The 17,223-nt window shown below is 41.0% G+C and overlaps 1 protein-coding gene across 1 annotated transcript in view; it reads right to left on the bottom strand.

Annotated features, from left to right (window-relative positions):
- Window positions 1-1,799: 1,799 nt before the first annotated feature.
- Window positions 1,800-17,223, bottom strand: part of LOC117524084 (dynein heavy chain 7, axonemal-like) — a 289,259-nt gene continuing 273,835 nt past the window's right edge. The window contains 3 exon segments of the mRNA XM_034185816.1: window positions 1,800-2,015; window positions 10,871-10,974; window positions 11,263-11,440. Coding sequence (XP_034041707.1) covers window positions 1,809-2,015; window positions 10,871-10,974; window positions 11,263-11,440 — 489 coding nt within the window. The 3' untranslated portion in view covers window positions 1,800-1,808.

The following is a 17,223-nucleotide window of genomic DNA, read 5'->3' as shown; positions in this document are numbered from 1 at the left end:
TGTCTAAAAAAAGACACAGTTTCAGACCGCGTGCATCATTTAAAAACAGTCATTTCTATCAAAAAAGATTACTTAAAGCACTTACCCTGAGAAGCTGATGCGGTTTTCGCATCTGCTCAAAGACGAGAAAAACTTAATTAAACAACATGGTTTTTCAGGATTTTTTTTTTTTTTTTTTACCGCAAATTAATTCTATTTTATACCCATTGCGGGGTCCAGGCGCCTTCACTCTTCACCGGTCGTAGTGGAAATGAGCGGTGACTCCTTCCCACAGGGGGACGTGACTGAGAAGAAACTTTGTTTTTTTCCGGCTTCATCACCTCGGGCGGCATCTCCGATCAGCAGGTGTCCCGCAGGCCCTGATCAACCGGGTAATATCTTAAAAGAAACTGCATCTACCGTGAATAAGAATAAGCTTTGTTTTTCCGTCTTCAAACAAGCCCAGCGAACGACCCCGTCATCAGGAAATCGGATGTAATAAAACATTCAAGCTTCTCTACTATGTTATAAAAGACCATCCGGCGTGACACCCCCGCTGCGCAGGTCACACACACACACACACACACCTCCGAAACACACAGCTAGCGTCTGCAACAGGTATTACAGCCGTGGGGTCATGTTTCCGTGAGGAGCTCTATGCGTGGGTATTTGACCGTCTTGCTGCAAAGACAGCCGTTACAGCCAAGAGACGGTTATTTTTAACCCTTCTTTAATTTAAGAATTAAAAAACAGAAAAGGAGACGCATTAATTTAAGAATTAAAAAATATTAAAGGCGTATTAAAATATTCGTGTTTAATCACTAAATTGAAGAAAACCTCCCATAATTATGCATAAGATATGGTATTTTTTATTCCTTCTTTAATTGAGGCATTAAAAAAACCATAAAAGGACGCGCTTTAATTTAAGAATTAAAAATATTAAAGGGGTATTAAATATTAGACACTGATTTATGTTTAATTATTTCAGAATTAGTTAATTCTTTAATACATTAAAAAGATCTAGGTATTTTTTAATCGTTCTTTAATTCATGAAATAAAATGACATTAAAATATTAGACCCGGGTGGGAGGGGAGGTAGGGCTTGGAGGCGGTGCTTGGGGCAGGGTTAGGGGAGGAGCTTGGGGGCGGGGCTAGGGGAGGAGCCAGGGGCGGGACTAGGGGAGGGGCCAGGGGCGGGGCTTGGAGGTGGGACTAGGGGAGGGCTTAGGGGGCGGGACATAGTGACATAATTGATTCTGATTGGCTGTGATGTCATAAGGGGCGGGATTAGGGGCGGGGCTTAGTGACGTGGTCAATTCTGATTGGCTGACAGGGCCATAAATCAGTTTTAAACATAAGGTCTCTCAGTATTCTCTCTAATATTAAATAAATAAAATGACCCATTAGCAGCTTAAGTTTTTTTTTTTTTTTCCTCCTGCTCAACCCTGACTATAAACCGGTTTAAACCTGTTTTTAAAAACTTCAAGTATGTTTCACATTGGTTCAAGCCAGATATATATTTTTTTACTGGATGCAAACAGCAAGAATAAAATGTCTTTAACTGAACTGAACGTGTCTAAATCCCATAATGTGGTTTTAAACTGAACATGCTGATTTGATGGTTGTTGAACCAGTTTAAAACTGTCTCTAATTAACAATAAAGTTGTTTATATTAGATTTAAAAAGATGAACTGTTTGATCTGTCAAGAATGAGTCATTTTAAAAGAAACTATTGAGAAAATGTTGAACAGTTAACCTTTATTACATTCTACAGAACATCTTCGAACTTTTATATTGAAGGCAGGTCAGCTAGCCAAATTAAACTACTATTAAGAACTAAGTTGGCAGAGCAGGGCCACGCCCCGTCTGATCCAGTGCTCAGCAGGCACGTCGGTGTGAAGTGTCATGGAAATGACGTAATTGGTGGAGTGTCCGGTGGTGGACAGCGTGCCGCGCCGCTCACTGGTCTTGTAGACAGGTGACACGTAACACAGCTTCTGAGGAATGTCCTCTTGTCTGATCGGCTTCAACCACATCTGATGGACAGAATAAGGGGTGGAAGGAGGAGGAGCAAATAAGTCATGATTTCACTTCATTTACAACATCACTGGAAAAAATGAACAGGGAAATTTGGTGTGGTGGTTCCAATTAATCATTCTTGATAATATATACTGCATGTATGATGATATTTTGATATTCTGCACAAATTAAATTTATATCTTATGCCTGATATCTAATGTCTGAATGTTTCTATGCATAGCAAACCACATAATTACATGCATAATGGAGGAAATCTCAAGGCACATTGAAATTTGATTCAGTTAACTTTGTACAATAACCACTTAACCAAATTAAGAGGTAAAATATTTGTTGCGATGCAAGGGCGAGTGTACAAGAGCTGTGCTTCAGTTTGTACTTATCAGAATAATTAAAACAGGTACGCGCGTTGTAATAACGGTGAAACTTTGATACATAGTTGATTTGCTAACACTCCAAAAACTGCAGAAAATACTGCATGTGATATCTGTTCTCATCTTGTGCACAGGTAGTAGTATTAGGTCACATGTCAGGAATCACCCTGGATGTGTGACCATATTGCCTAAGTCGAGATCCACCATTGACAGTCAGGAAAAACAGACATACTATGTGTACAAGACACCAAGTTGAAAGACCAGGAGCATAGAACAATTCTACCATGGTTTGGATAGGAGGAGAAACGGTGTCTGAGTAATCATGAAGGAAGAGTGCTGGAGGTGAAAAGAGTGTGTGACAGGGTGAAGAGTATGAAGTTGGAAATTGACTAAGTGATGATGAATGTCATCAGTGCATACGTATACTGTATATCCTGTGAGATGCAACCTGAAATAAATTGGAGGTTGTAAGGTGATGGCAGGAGAGAGCATCACTAGAAAAAACATCAGATGGTAGTTTGTAGGACAATTTTGGAGGTGAAGTAGAGGGAAAGAGTCAGGGCCAAACCAAGGATCAGCTGGTGGAAGTTGAAGGAGGAAGAATGTCATGTGAAATTCAGGGAAGTGGTGAGACAGCCACTGGTGAACAAGGAGACTTGTTGGTAGACTGAGAAAGTACAGGAAAGTATAAGGTAGAAGAGGTTGTCAAAAAAAAAAAAAAGAAGACTGAAAGTGACATGGAAAGCTGCAGTAACTACAGAGGCATAAAACTGATCACCCGCAGCATGAAGTTATGGGAAAGAGTAGTAGAAGTTCATCTTAGAAAAGAAGTGATCTGTGAGCAGCAATATGGTTTTGTGTTCCAAAAAGCACTACAGATGCAATGTTTGCTCTGAGAGTGCTGATGGAGAAGTACAGTGAAGCCCATAAGGAGTTGGATTAAGTGTTTGTGGATTTAAATAAAGCTCATTATATGGTGCTAAGAGGAGAGAAAAATAGAAAAAAAATCTGCACTGAGTCCATCACTGCTTCCATGTGTGTTGCCTTGGACATTACACTATATCTCAGGAAGTGTTGGCCATGCGTCTTAATTGTACTGTCATTTTATTCCAATAATCTGCTGAGGGAGCATCTTGCAGCACAGAAGTTTGAGCACCGTAGCAAAATTTGCCTGGTTAACTCACTAATTGGAACTTTGGGGACAAACTTATAATATAATAGCATAAACAAAGACAAGTCTCCTTGGGCCATTAGGAAGCCTCGGTTATGCAAAAGCGATAAACTGGGCCACTCAAAAAACACATCTTTAAAAGAGAACAACAGTACAATGAGGAAAAACTGCTCCGCTCTGTGAACATTTACATTTCAAAGTCAAAAACAGCCGCTTCTGCTGTTTTCCCTCCTCACAAATAAACAGTTTTAAGTGGCACACTTGTGAAAAATCGATTCTGCTAATAACGTGCTCTGAAAAGCCTCAGTTCTAAAACGATTTTTGTGCATTATTCATAAAAAACAGCAAACAGAGAAGTTGATCAGTCATTCAACGGGCTGCTGGCTGTTTCCATCAGTGTTGATTGTAGTTCATCATAAACAATGCCAGTAAAGGGTAGTTCATTAATTAATTAATTTTTAAATGTTATGCAGGTTTGGCTCCAAAGAAAAAGGAGTGGTGAATGTCCTCGGTGTGCACACTGTCCTGAGAGACTCACAGGATTGGTTTAGTTGACTTGATGACCTGATACCCACAGAAACTCATAGCAGCAGAATGAAGCTCCACCACATAACATGTCGGGATACACTTTGACCATAATGATGTTTTCACCGTGTAGGTCCAGCTAATCTGAGAAAAATGCTTGTCTTGACTGAGCTGTGACCCATCAACTACACAGAAACAGTAAAATGACACAAATCAAGAAATAATATCCACCACACTGAGCCTGACCTCCTCAACCCTGAACTACGACCTCCACAGACAAACAAGTGTGACATGTAATGCAAAGGCACATACTTATAAAGTTTGGTGCTAAAAATTCAACAGTTCTCAATTTGTTGTACTCCAACATGTAAATCCTCCTGGTGATGAGTGAAAACCATGCTTAGGTTGCATGTGATAAACAAATCTAGAATATCCTTTACGCTGAACTATCCTGATCAGTGCAGTCATGAAGTATTTCCACAAATGACTGGAATTCCGTGGACTTATGGTGGGCATTATTACATCAACATGGCACGTTGGCTTAATGCAAATCACTGAAATACTTTCATTTCTGTCAAAGATGAATCTGCATTAAGATTCTAATTCCTAAGATACACGCTGTGGTCTTGTTAAGGGCACTTTTATTTGGTCCCTCATCAGGGACAACAATGTTCCAATATTAAACCCTTCCCTTGGACCAAACCTCATAAACAAAAGGCAAGTTGGCCAACACAGTCTTCATACTTATAAGTGCTGTGTTTATGCTCCAAGGTTTACAACGTCAGGATCCTGTTAAACTAGTCTAGTCCTGAGGAGAGTTGTGTTTGTCTAACCAAATCTGACTGACATACTACGTCAATCCACAACTCATTCCGTAGTGGCAAATAAAACTACTGTATGCATTTATGGGTTAGTTACACCCAATATATTTTCATGTGCAATGCATTGTCATTTTGGCCAACACCTGTCAATGTGTCTACTCTGTGCTAACACTATGTAACAAATTTTTATTTTTGTTTTGTTCCTGGGTACACAGTGTGTTTTCCTAACCTGTTATGCCTTAAATAAATAGAAAATAGCTGTTATTCCACAGAAACTTTGCTTCTGTGATCAGGACAATGATATTTTGAAATTTGTCTGTTTTCAAGAATATTCTCGATTCACCTTCACTACTACTGAGTAGACTTCTAGAATATTCTTTAACTGCTAAGTTCCCAGAATTATCTAGAAATTTCAAGAAACTTTTAGAACTTTCTAGAATGTTAAAAAAAATAAAATCAAAGTTTGTGCTGAATGTAGTCATTTTTCCATAGACTTTAGACATAAGCAGTTGAAATATAACACTTAGAAGCCAGGAACAAAAATTGTGTTACATAGTGAATCAGAAAGTTGATGGTGCCATTTTTACTTTGCCCCCTGGAGGGGGAGAGAAGTATTGTTTTTAGTGGCTCTGTATGTGTGTCCGCACTTGATAATACCTGCAGCGGAGTGTAACTGATGAACTGATCAACAGATCTTCATGACCGAGTCGCTAGACCAATTGATATTTATCTCTGCCAAGGAGGTTATGTTTTCAGTCGCGTTTGTTTGTTTGTTTGTTTGTCTGTCTGTCAGCAGGATAACTCAAAAGGTTTTAAACGAATTTTGATGAAATTTTGTGGAGTGGTTGGAAATGACAAGAGGAACAAATGATTACATTTTAGTGGTGATCCGGATCACGATCCAGATCCAGGAATTTTTTTAAAGGATTCTTCACCATTGCGGGATAGGGGGAATTTTGACATTCTAGTTTCTAACTCCACAAAAACAAGGCAGAAAGGCTTGAAAAAAATTAGGGTGTAACATAGTCAAATGTTCTATCAAACAACAAAGTTTGGTGATGATCGGATCCGGATTCCGGATCTGGTGATCCAGAATATGCAAAAATATAGGGAAAATAGAAAATGTGTCAGTGTGAGGTGACAAATGAAGCTAGAGATGCACAACTAACACCAAATTGTAGCTGACTCTGTACTGATTCAGTAAGGTGTCATCAGATTTGATGTAGCTTCAAATGTTATGGAGCTAGATCCAGAAGAAAACCACCATTACCGAAAAATCGTTTTTATACAATGACCTTTGAACTAATCAAATCAAAATCAAATCAATTTTATTTATATAGCGCCAAATCACAACAAACAGTTGCCCCAAGGCGCTTTATATTGTAAGGCAAGGCCATACAATAATTACGGAAAAACCCCAACGGTCAAAACGACCCCCTGTGAGCAAGCACTTGGCGACAGTGGGAAGGAAAAACTCCCTTTTAACAGGAAGAAACCTCCAGCAGAACCAGGCTCAGGGAGGGGCAGCCCTTGCTGGGACTGGCTGGGGCTGAGGGAGAGAACCAGGAAAAAGACATGCTGTGGAGGGGAGCAGAGATCAATCACTAATGATTAAATGCAGAGTGGTGCATACAGAGCAAAAAGAGAAAGAAACACTCAGTGCATCATGGGAACCCCCCAGCAGTCTAAGTCTATAGCAGCATAACTAAGGGATGGTTCAGGGTCACCTGATCCAGCCCTAACTATAAGCTTTAGCAAAAAGGAAAGTTTTAAGCCTAATCTTAAAAGTAGAGAGGGTGTCTCCCTGATCCGAACTGGGAGCTGGTTCCAGAGGAGAGGAGCCTGAAAGCTGAAGGCTCTGCCTCCCATTCTACTCTTATAAACCCTAGGAACTACAAGTAAGTCTGCAGTCTGAGAGCGAAGCGCTCTATTGGGGTGATATGGTACTATGAGGTCCATAAGATAAGATGGGACCTGATTATTGAACTAATAAAGACATAAAAGTGATTCCAAGTTCTAGTGGTATGTTTTCATGGTCAAGGATGTCAAATATACAGGAAAGAAAAGTGTATGTATCACAGTTTTGGTTGTAACACTGAATTGTTGAATACGAGGTCTGTGATGAAAAAAGCGGTCCTTTTTATTTTTTTCAAAAAATAAATGGATTTGATTCATATGTTTTTACGTCAGACAAGCTTGAACCCTCGTGCGCATGCGTGAGTTTTTTCACGCGTCGGTGACGTCATTCGCCTGTGGGCAGGCCTTGAGTGAGGAGTGCTCCACCCCGCCCGTCGGAATCGCTTTGTCTGAATAGCCATTATGGACGGCACGCGTTGCTTTATCAACATTTTTTCTGGACCTGTGACGGATATCCGAGTGGACACTATTCGAGAAATTAAGCTGGTTTTCGGTGAAAAGTTTAACGGCTGATAAGAGATTATGGGGTGTTTCTGTCGGTGTAAGGACTTCCCACGGAGCGGGACGTCGCGCAGTGCTTCCAGGCACCGTCGTCAGCCTGTTTTGACCTGAAAACATTCTAATTTAAGGCTTAATTCACCCAGGACATCATGAGAGAACAGAGAAGATTCAGAACAGGCCGGCATGAGGACTTTATGCGGACATTCCACTGTTTAAGGACATTTTGTAATGAAAGATGTGCGCGCAAATTCGCCGAGTTGTTTTCGTGACGACTCGGCGAATCTGTGTACGCTGCGACAGGAAAAACACCTCCGTGTTGAAAACCATTTGTAAAATTCGGGCGGCTTTTGATGGCTTTCAACAAGTGAGTAACTGAGAAATTGTTTAACAGCTTGGGCATGTTCCAACTTGTCCGTTAAGGTTTCCAATGGAGGTGTTTTTCCTGTCGCGACCCCCCGCAGTCGGGTCCGGCCCGACATGCGACTCTGCCCGCACGTTCTTTCATTACAAAATGTCCGTTAACAATGGAATGTCCGAATAAACTCCTCATGCCGACTTCTTCTGAAAGTTCTCTGTTCACTGATGACTTACTGGGTCAACAGAGCCTGAAATGTGGAAGTTTTCAACTTGAAACGGCGAGACGCTGCCGCCTCGAAGCGCAGATTGCCGTCAGGCGCCGTGGGCCGTCCTTAAAGCGACACTACCAGATCAAAATCTCTCATCAGCCGTTAAAATTTTTACCGAAAACCAACTGAATTTATCGAATGATGTGCACTCAGTTGTGCCTTACAGTTTTTGAAAAAATTTTTATCAAACAAAGCAGCAGTCTCTGAGCCATTCCTAAACAATGAAAAAACGACGAGAGGGTGGGCCACTCCTCACTCAAAGACTGCCCACAGGCGAATGACGTAACCGACAGGCATGAAAAAACTCTTGCATGCCCACGAGGGTTCAAGCATGTCTGATGTAATCACATGTGATTCAAATCCATATGGTTTTTGAAAAAAAATAATAAGGTCCGTTACTTTTATCACAGACCTCGTAGATCACTGTGCCAAGGAGGGAATCTCTTTAGGGTCAGTGACCCTATGGCCTTGGCGGAGGTTTGCACTCTCTGAGTGCTTTTAGTTTGATAATAAAATATATTCGCATATATATTTGAAAAATGTTTGTATAATGTTTTTTTTATAGAAAAAAATAATTTTAATATTTTTTAATGTTCACAAAGTATTTGATAAAAATGGTTTTGTTAATTGTTATATACCACTTTTTGTGTGAATGGGAATAAGCCTGCCATCTCTGATAGCCTTATTGCTGCTGAGCTTTAGGCGTTAAATGGCACAGGTCACACTTCTGCAGGGGCCAAATTTGAAAATTCGAAAACATGTTGTGACATAATGTTCTAGAAAAAGTATAGTTTGCTCTCAGTGCTATATATATTTTTTAAATTATTATTATAAATTAAAAGGTCAAATTAAATTGGAAAATATGGCAATCAAAAAATAGAACTAAAGTTTTTGTAAAAGCTACTACCCTACTTGTGTAAAAAATAAATAAATAAAAATTGGTTCTAAATATTAATGTAGCATTCACAGAGGACCCACATTCAGCTCCACTATTTGGGCTGTTGGTTTGGTTTGCATATGATTCACTTACGGTGACGGAGTCATGTGATATGATACACTTTATTGTCCCTTCTGGGAAATTTGTCTTGGACTCCAAGAGCTGCACAAATAAAACTGCCATGACATAATTACATAACTCATGCATATTGCACATAACTTGATACACACACCAATATTGCACATACCCATTTTGCACAGATGGCTCATACATATTGCACATATCCCTAATACACATATGTGTATTAGGGAGTGGCACATTTCCAGGGGCCACAAATGCCCCAAGCAAACCAAACCCATCTCGAGAAACAGACCACGGGCTGATTAAAGTGCCACTAGTTGCTGTTGACTGGGTGAAGTTGATATATCTAACTAGCTGTGTGAAGCTCAGTCTTACACCCTGAGACTACAAATGGTTCAGGAACTACAGTTCAAGTATCTAATCGTTGGTATTTGACAACAAGAATGTTCCTGAGTTTTAAAAAGTGGACTAAAGCCTGATTCACACAGAATTCAGTTTACATGGGGAGGTGGAGTCATGCTGTTTTACCACAGGATAAAATAATAATATTTGGGACAACAAAACTCAATACTGGTATGAATGATTGCCATGATGGGAACTGCTACTCATTAAACAGGCCTGACACACCACCGTCTCTCCTCAAAAATAAATAACCCTGGGCTGAATACAACAGCTTTGTCTCTGCAGTTTGTTTCTGTCATCTAGCTTCCGCCCAGTTACGATCAGCTTCATGTTTGTTTTTGTCTCCTGTTGTTTGGGCTGCATGCAGCAGTGCGCGTTCAGATTTCTTTGCATGCAGAGGTGCGCAACCTGTTCACAGTGCGCTCTATCTGTGTGCCAAAAACAGAGCAGGTGTTCCAAAGACACACAGTGAGGAAACACACAGAGGTGAGGTGCTGTCATGAACATGATCACATGATTTCATAGCCCTGATGCGTGAACAGACTGATACAGAAACTGTATGTAAATAAAACTCAGGCATCAATGTACTCTGCTGCTGGTGTGACGACCATCTTCAAAATGCCTCTTTAAGCTGCTTCATACTTGAAATAAATGGCAGAAAATCCTGTTTCCAGAGAATAATGTAAATGGTGTGTGCATTCACACAGGATTAATATAAACTGAGGAAATATCTATAGATTATTTTTACAGAACATAAGAGGTGCAAGAATCTTTAGCAATATGTAAATGCTAAAGTCGCAAATTGAGTTTTACAGGTGACATGTTAGCGCAGCCGGTAAAACTGATATTTTTGACCGTAATCCAGCATTAACGTCCGCAAAGCATCGGACACAAGGGGGTTATTCCCTAATTGGTAATTCCCATTCTAATCCAATTCCATCGTTTGCACAGTTTATTTGTCTGTAATTCGGTCGATGAAGGTTACCATAGCAATAGCATCTTCATGCCAAACTGCAAATTCTGTGAGCAGACCTTTCTCCATCTCGTCAACTGCACTGAGTAATTCTGTATCAGAATGCACATCAATACTTTCATATGATAGATTAAATTCACCCATTTTGGCATTGTCATCGCTGCACTAGCTTCTCTCACTCATAGCTGACAGCACCATTATTGACATCTGCGTAGCAACACAGTCAGGGCGCAGAGTAATACATGAAATGTGAAACGGTCGACTATTTTGCCACCGTCAATGCGATATTTTATGGTCTTTAATTTCACACGATTAACCAATCAGATTTGCGGAACAAATGTAACTGGATTAGAATACAAAATTAATCTCATTTGAATAGAGCTTTATTCATAAATTTACTGTTGGCTTGATTGTTCTTGTAAAATATACATTCGTTTATCGTATGATGATCTTGAAATCCATCTGAAATCAAATCTGGAACAAGAGAATGATTTGCTTCAGTGTGTCGGCGTGTTGAGCTCCTCACCACAGGCATGGTGTCGTGCAGCACTTTGGGAAAAGATTCCGCAAGCCGTTTGGTCTCTCTGTCCCAGCGGGCACCATCAAGGAAAAGTCCTCGAATGTACACACCTGAGTGTCACACACAAACAATTCAACACAAAGTGAACAGGGATCTCAAGTCAAATGAATAAATAAAAGTCAGTTTCTGTCTGCAAACATGAACGTTATATTAAATTCTACAGATACACATCTTTAAGATGTCAGGAACAACATCATTTACTGTCTCTAATTTGCACAGACTGAGTTATTTGTTACTATTTGAACATGCATCTCTTCAGTCTCCATCCAAATCTCACTGCATTACAACAAACACCATCCTCCTTGATGTTCTCTACAGTCCTCGCTTCATTCTCGTACCATCCTCTGGAGGCGCGTTGTACTGCTTATCTTCCAGCACCTCAAAGTCGAAACTTAGTGCGTCAATCTGGATGGTGTGTTTCCTGGCATAGTTTTGCTGTGAGCCCGTTAGAAATGCCTGGGTGAAGTAGAATCCTGACAGCCAGAAAACTGCCGGCGTCCCCTTATCGTACCAGTCCTGAACACAAAACAGGACAAACAAAATCAGAATCAGAAAAGTTTTATTGCCATATGAGTGAAAAAGTTCACATTAGGAAATTGCTGCGGTACTTGGTGCTAACATAAAAAAATAATAATAATAAAAAAAATAGAGCAGTAAAACAAGTAATATATAATAAAACTTTACACTATAACAATGTTACAAAATGTCGTATGAGCTAAGATAAATAAATGGTGACGAAAAATGGTGATAAATGGTGGCGACAGTAACAATGTTGTTGAGGTGGCTCACAGCAGAGGGGAAAAAAACTGTTCTTATGGCGGGAGGTTCTGGTCCAAAGGGACTGTAGCCTCCTGCCTGAGGGGAGGAGGTCAAAAAGGCTATATCCAGGGTGAGAAGGATCGGATCTGAATGCCCCAGTGTCCTGGAGATGTACAGGTCCTGAAGAGATGGAAGGTTGCAGCCAATCACCTTCTCAGCAGAGTGTACAATGCGCTGTAGTCTCTGTATGTCCCTGGTGGTGGCTCCAGCGTACCATATGGTGATGGAGGTGGTGAGGATGGACTCCATGATGGCAGTGTAAAACTGCACCATGATCCTTGCTGGCAGGTTGAATTTCTTCAACTGCCGCAGGAAGTACATCCTCTGCTGGGCCTTCTTGACAACAGAAGTAATGGTGGACTCCCACCTGAGGTCCTGGGTTAGAGTGATTCCCAGGAAACAGAAGGTGTCCACTATGGTGATGGGGTGTCTGCTAGGGTAATGAAGGGGAGAGGGGCTATGTTCTTCCTAAAGTCCACAATAATCTCCACTGTCTTCTCTGTGTTCAGCACCAAGTTGTTATAGCTGCACCAGGACACCAGTCGTTGGACCTCCAGCCTATAGGCGGACTCATCCCCATCAGAGATGAGTCCGATAAGGGTGGTGTCATCTGCAAACTTGATAAGCTTGACAGACTGGTGATCAGAGGTGCAGCAGTTGGTGTACAGGGAGAAAAGCAGAGGAGAGAGGACATAGCCCTGAGGAGTACCGATACTGGTTGTCCGGGAGTCCGAGACATTCTTCCCCAGCCTCACGTGCTGCTTCCTATCCTTCAGGAAGTTGGCAATCCACCTGCAGGTAGAATCAGGCACGTTCATCTGGGAAAGCTTATCTTGGAGAAGATCTGGGAGGATGGTATTGAAGGCAGAGCTGAAGTTCACAAACAGGATCCTAGCATAGGTTCCCAGGGAGTCCAGATGCTACAGAATGAAGTGCAAAGTCAGACTGATGGCATCATCCACAGATGGCGTCATCCACAAAATTCTTTAGAACTAAAACCAGCTCATCCAGCAAGAGGTGGAATAGGATTCAGACTGGTTGTACTGGACTGTCGATTGGATTCAGGAAACATCCACAGAAGCCTGTAACTCCTTTAGAATTGTCATGGGTGTCTTGGTGGCTTCCCTCACTAGTCTCCTTTTCATGCATTGAACATGTTTATAACAAACTGAGAGTGGAAATCCACATAGCTAAAGCTGATCTTGCTGCAGCTATTGCTAAAGTAGAGGCTAATGCTAAAGCTACTAGCAGCACTGTACAAGACTTGGAATTAGCATCAACTACCCACTCTAATAAGATTGCCTCGCTGGAACAAGAAGTTGTGAAAGTTTAGAGTCAGCTTCTCGAAGAAATAACATCAGAATCACTGGTATATTAGGTCGAGAGGGGACGAAACCTAAAGACTTTATTGCCAACATGCTAAAAGATGTTCTCGACTTGGAAGTAGCACCTCTAATTGACAGAGCACATCGCTCTAACAGACCACGGCCAAATGCTTCTGAACCACCACAGCCATTCATTCTACGTCTACACTACTATCACACAGTAGAGGACATTCTGAGAAAAGCAGCAAAGGTGAGACATCTGTGGTTTCAAGACAGAGCCATACGCATATTCCCGGATTACCCTCCAGCCATAGCTAAATGGAGAGCGCTATTCAACAGACCCAGAGGTCTTCTACGAGATAAGCCCAGGGTGAGATACGTCCTGCTTTACCCAGCGAGACTCATCGTGACCCATGACAGTGTTCAGTCCTCATTCACTGACCCACAACAAGCTGAGGAATACGCGGAATGCCTCCTCTCATCCCCGCCACCCCCAGGACCAAGCCGAGAGAGATAAGAGAACATCCGCTGCTAAATCATAAATAATGCAACTTCTCACGAACAAGACCCTGTTTGTACGGTAAACAGCTCCACTGCAGCGTTGAAAACTCTGAACTGAGAGGGTAAAACCTAAAACATTAAGAAAGTATTTGTTTAGTCTGAGATGTTTATTTTTATACACTTTAACAACTAATACTTGATATATTATGTATGTGTGTGTGTGATACACGAGGGCTGTCAATAAAGTAACGGTCCTTTTTATTTTTTTTCAAAAACTATATGGATTTCATTCATATGTTTTTACGTCAGACATGCTTGAACCCTCGTGCGCATGCGTGAGTTTTTCCACGCCTGTCGGTGACGTCATTCGCCTGTGAGCACTCCTTGTGGGAGGAGTCGTCCAGCCCCTGGTCGGAATTCCTTTGTCTGAGAAGTTGCTGAGAGACTGGCGCTTTGTTTGATCAAAATTTTTTCTAAACCTGTGAGACACATCGAAGTGGACACGGTTCGAAAAATTAAGCTGGTTTTCAGTGAAAAAAAAAACGCCGCGACGCTCCGCCACAGGAAAAACACCTCTGTTGAAAGCCTTAAGGACAAGTTGGAACATGTCCTGCCTGTTAAACAATTTCTCATACACTCACTCCACTGAAAGCCATCAAAAGCCGCCTGGATTTTACAAATGGTTATCAACACGGAGGTGTTTTTCCTGTGCCGCCGCACCGCGTCGGCTGCGTCCCGACGCGCGGATCCGTCCGCACGTCTTTCATTAAAAAAATCTCCTTTAACAGTGGAATATCCGGATAAAATGCTGAAACCGACTTCTTCTGAAACTTCTCTGTTCTCTCACGATGTCCTGGATCAATAGAGCCTGAAATGTGGAGGTTTTCAGCTTGAACAGGCTGACGACGGCAGCTGAGAGCGCTGAGCGACGTCTCGCACCGTGGGAAGTCCTTAAAGCGACAGAATCACCTCAAAATCTCTCATCAGCCGTTAAAATTTTCACTGAAAACCAGCTTAATTTTTCGAACCATGTCCACTTCGATGTGTCTCACAGGTTTAGAAAAAATTTTGAACAAACAACGCGCCAGTCTCTCAGCAACTTCTCCTACAAAGGAATTCCGACGAGGGGCTGGACGACTCCTCCCACAAGGAGTGCTCACAGGCGAATGACGTCACCGACAGGCGTGGAAAAACTCACGCATGCGCACGAGGGTTCAAGCATGTCTGACGTAAAAACATATGAATGAAATCCATATAGTTTTTGAAAAAAATAAAAAGGACCGTTACTTTATTGACAGCCCTTGTGTGTATATATATATATATATATATATATATATATATATAGGTGAAAGTCTGAATTTAGAAAGTTCAAATCTTCATCTGATAATTTTGGTAGATGACAATTGTCTAAAAAAGCTTTCATAATTGGGGGGTCAATGTTGCACTTTGATGTGTAGAAATCAGAGTAAAACTTTAAAAATCTTTCATTAATGTCTTTTGGCCTGCTTTTCAGACTTTCACCAAATTGAGATACAAAAAGCCATCAGTTCTCTTAAGAGCGGCAAAACACCAGGCCCCGATGGAATACCAGTTGAACTTTTATAAAAAATTTAGTAATATCCTTTCAACATTCCTGCATAGAATGTATAAACAAGCACAAGTAGACGGAACATTACCAACAATGCTAACAGAAGCAATAATTACAGTAATAACCAAGAAAGGAAAAGATGAGTCAGAGGTGGGTTCATATCGACCCATCTCACTTCTAAATATAGATGGAAAATTCTATGCTAAAATTCTTGCTAACAGACTATCACCCTTAATGGATAAACTAATACACCATGATCAAACCGGCTTCATGCCTAACAGGAGCTCAGCTTCAGATCTTCACAGATTGTTTGATATTTTATATACTGACAGGAAAACACACAAAGATCTTGCTATTCTTACTCTCGACGCTGAAAAAGCATTTGATCAGATTGAATGATACTACTTGTTTGAAGTACTTAAACGATTTAATCTTGGTGGCAAATTTATAGATATATAAAGACACAAACCCGACAGCTCGAATACGCACAAATAACAACCTATCCACCTCCTTTCGTCTGTACAGAGGAACTTGGCAAGGCTGCCCGTTATCCACCCTCATATTTGCATTAGCAATCGAACCACTTGCGCAAAGCATTCATCTAGATCCTAAAATACATGGCTATAAAACCAAAAACACAATAAATAAAATTTCCTTATACGCAGATGATATTCTTTGATATTGCACAAATCCAAAATGTTCAATTCCAGTGGTCTTAGATAAAATAAATTTATTTGGCAAATTTTCTGGTTATCGTATCAATTGGGCGAAAAGCATAATGATGCCTGCCCAACCCATCCCTAAATGGTAAATGGACTGCATTTATATAGCGCTTTTCCATCTGCATCAGACGCTTAAAGCGCTTTACAATTATGCCTCACATTCACCCAGATGTCAGGGTGCTGCCATACAAGGAGCTCACTACACACCGGGAGCAATAGGGGATTAAAGACCTTGCCCAAGGGCCGTTAGTGATTTTCCAGTCAGGCGGGGATTTGAACCCAGGATCTTCTGGTCTCAAACCCAACACCGTAACCACTAGACCATCACCTCCCCTAAAATCAATTCTAAACCAGTTTCCTTTCAAAATTTCAACGTATGAATTTACATATTTAGGCATAGAGGTCACAAGACAATTTTTATCCCTCATTCAGGCAAATTTTTCACCTCTATTGGAAGAACTAAAGAACAAGATTGAATTTTGGAAAACACTACCAGTCTCACTACTAGGAAGAATAAATGCTATAAAAATGATTTTTCTAGAACAAATTTTATATCTCTTTCAAAATATTCCTATATTCTTAACCAAATCTTTTTTGTTAATTGACGGTATTATTCAACCCTTCTTATGGAATTACAAAACTCCTAGAATAACTAAATAATATCTAACAAAACCTAAATTATTGGGGCCTAGCCCTTCCAAATTTTATTATGTATCACTGGGCATGTGCCATTAAGAACATATGCTTTTTTTACCAAAGTTCCTGATACTCCTCCTACCTGGCCTACTACCTACCTATAGAACAAGATGACTGCCATCCATTTTCTCCCGCTGCCATAGTTCTATCCCTGACTCCAACAGACCAGTCACAATTCAGTAAAAACCCGATCATAGCTAACTTAGTTAGAACATGGAAACAAATTAAATCACACCTGGTCAATGACCTGAAGAGAGCTGGGACCACAGTCACACAGATTACATTAGTAACACATGATGCTGTCATGGTTTAAAATCCTGTAGGGCAGCAAGGTCCCCCTGTTCAAGCCAGCACATGTCCAGGCCCATTTGAAGTTCACCAGTGACCATCTGGATGATCCAGAGGAGGCATGGGAGAAGGTCATGTGGTCAGATGAGACCAGAATAGAGCTTTTTGGAATCAACTCCACTTACCATGTTTAGAGGATGAGAACAACCCCAAGAAAACCATCCCAACCGTGAAGCATGGGGGTGGAAACATCATAGTCTGGGGGTGCTCTTCTGCAAAGGGGACAGGACGACTGCACCGTATTGAAGGGAGGATGGATGAGGTCATGTATTGTGAGATTTTGGCAAACAACCTCCTTCC

The sequence above is a fragment of the Thalassophryne amazonica genome, chromosome 14 (assembly GCF_902500255.1).
Source record: "Thalassophryne amazonica chromosome 14, fThaAma1.1, whole genome shotgun sequence".
Taxonomy (NCBI): domain Eukaryota; kingdom Metazoa; phylum Chordata; class Actinopteri; order Batrachoidiformes; family Batrachoididae; genus Thalassophryne; species Thalassophryne amazonica.
This window is presented reverse-complemented; position numbering and strand designations above follow the sequence as displayed.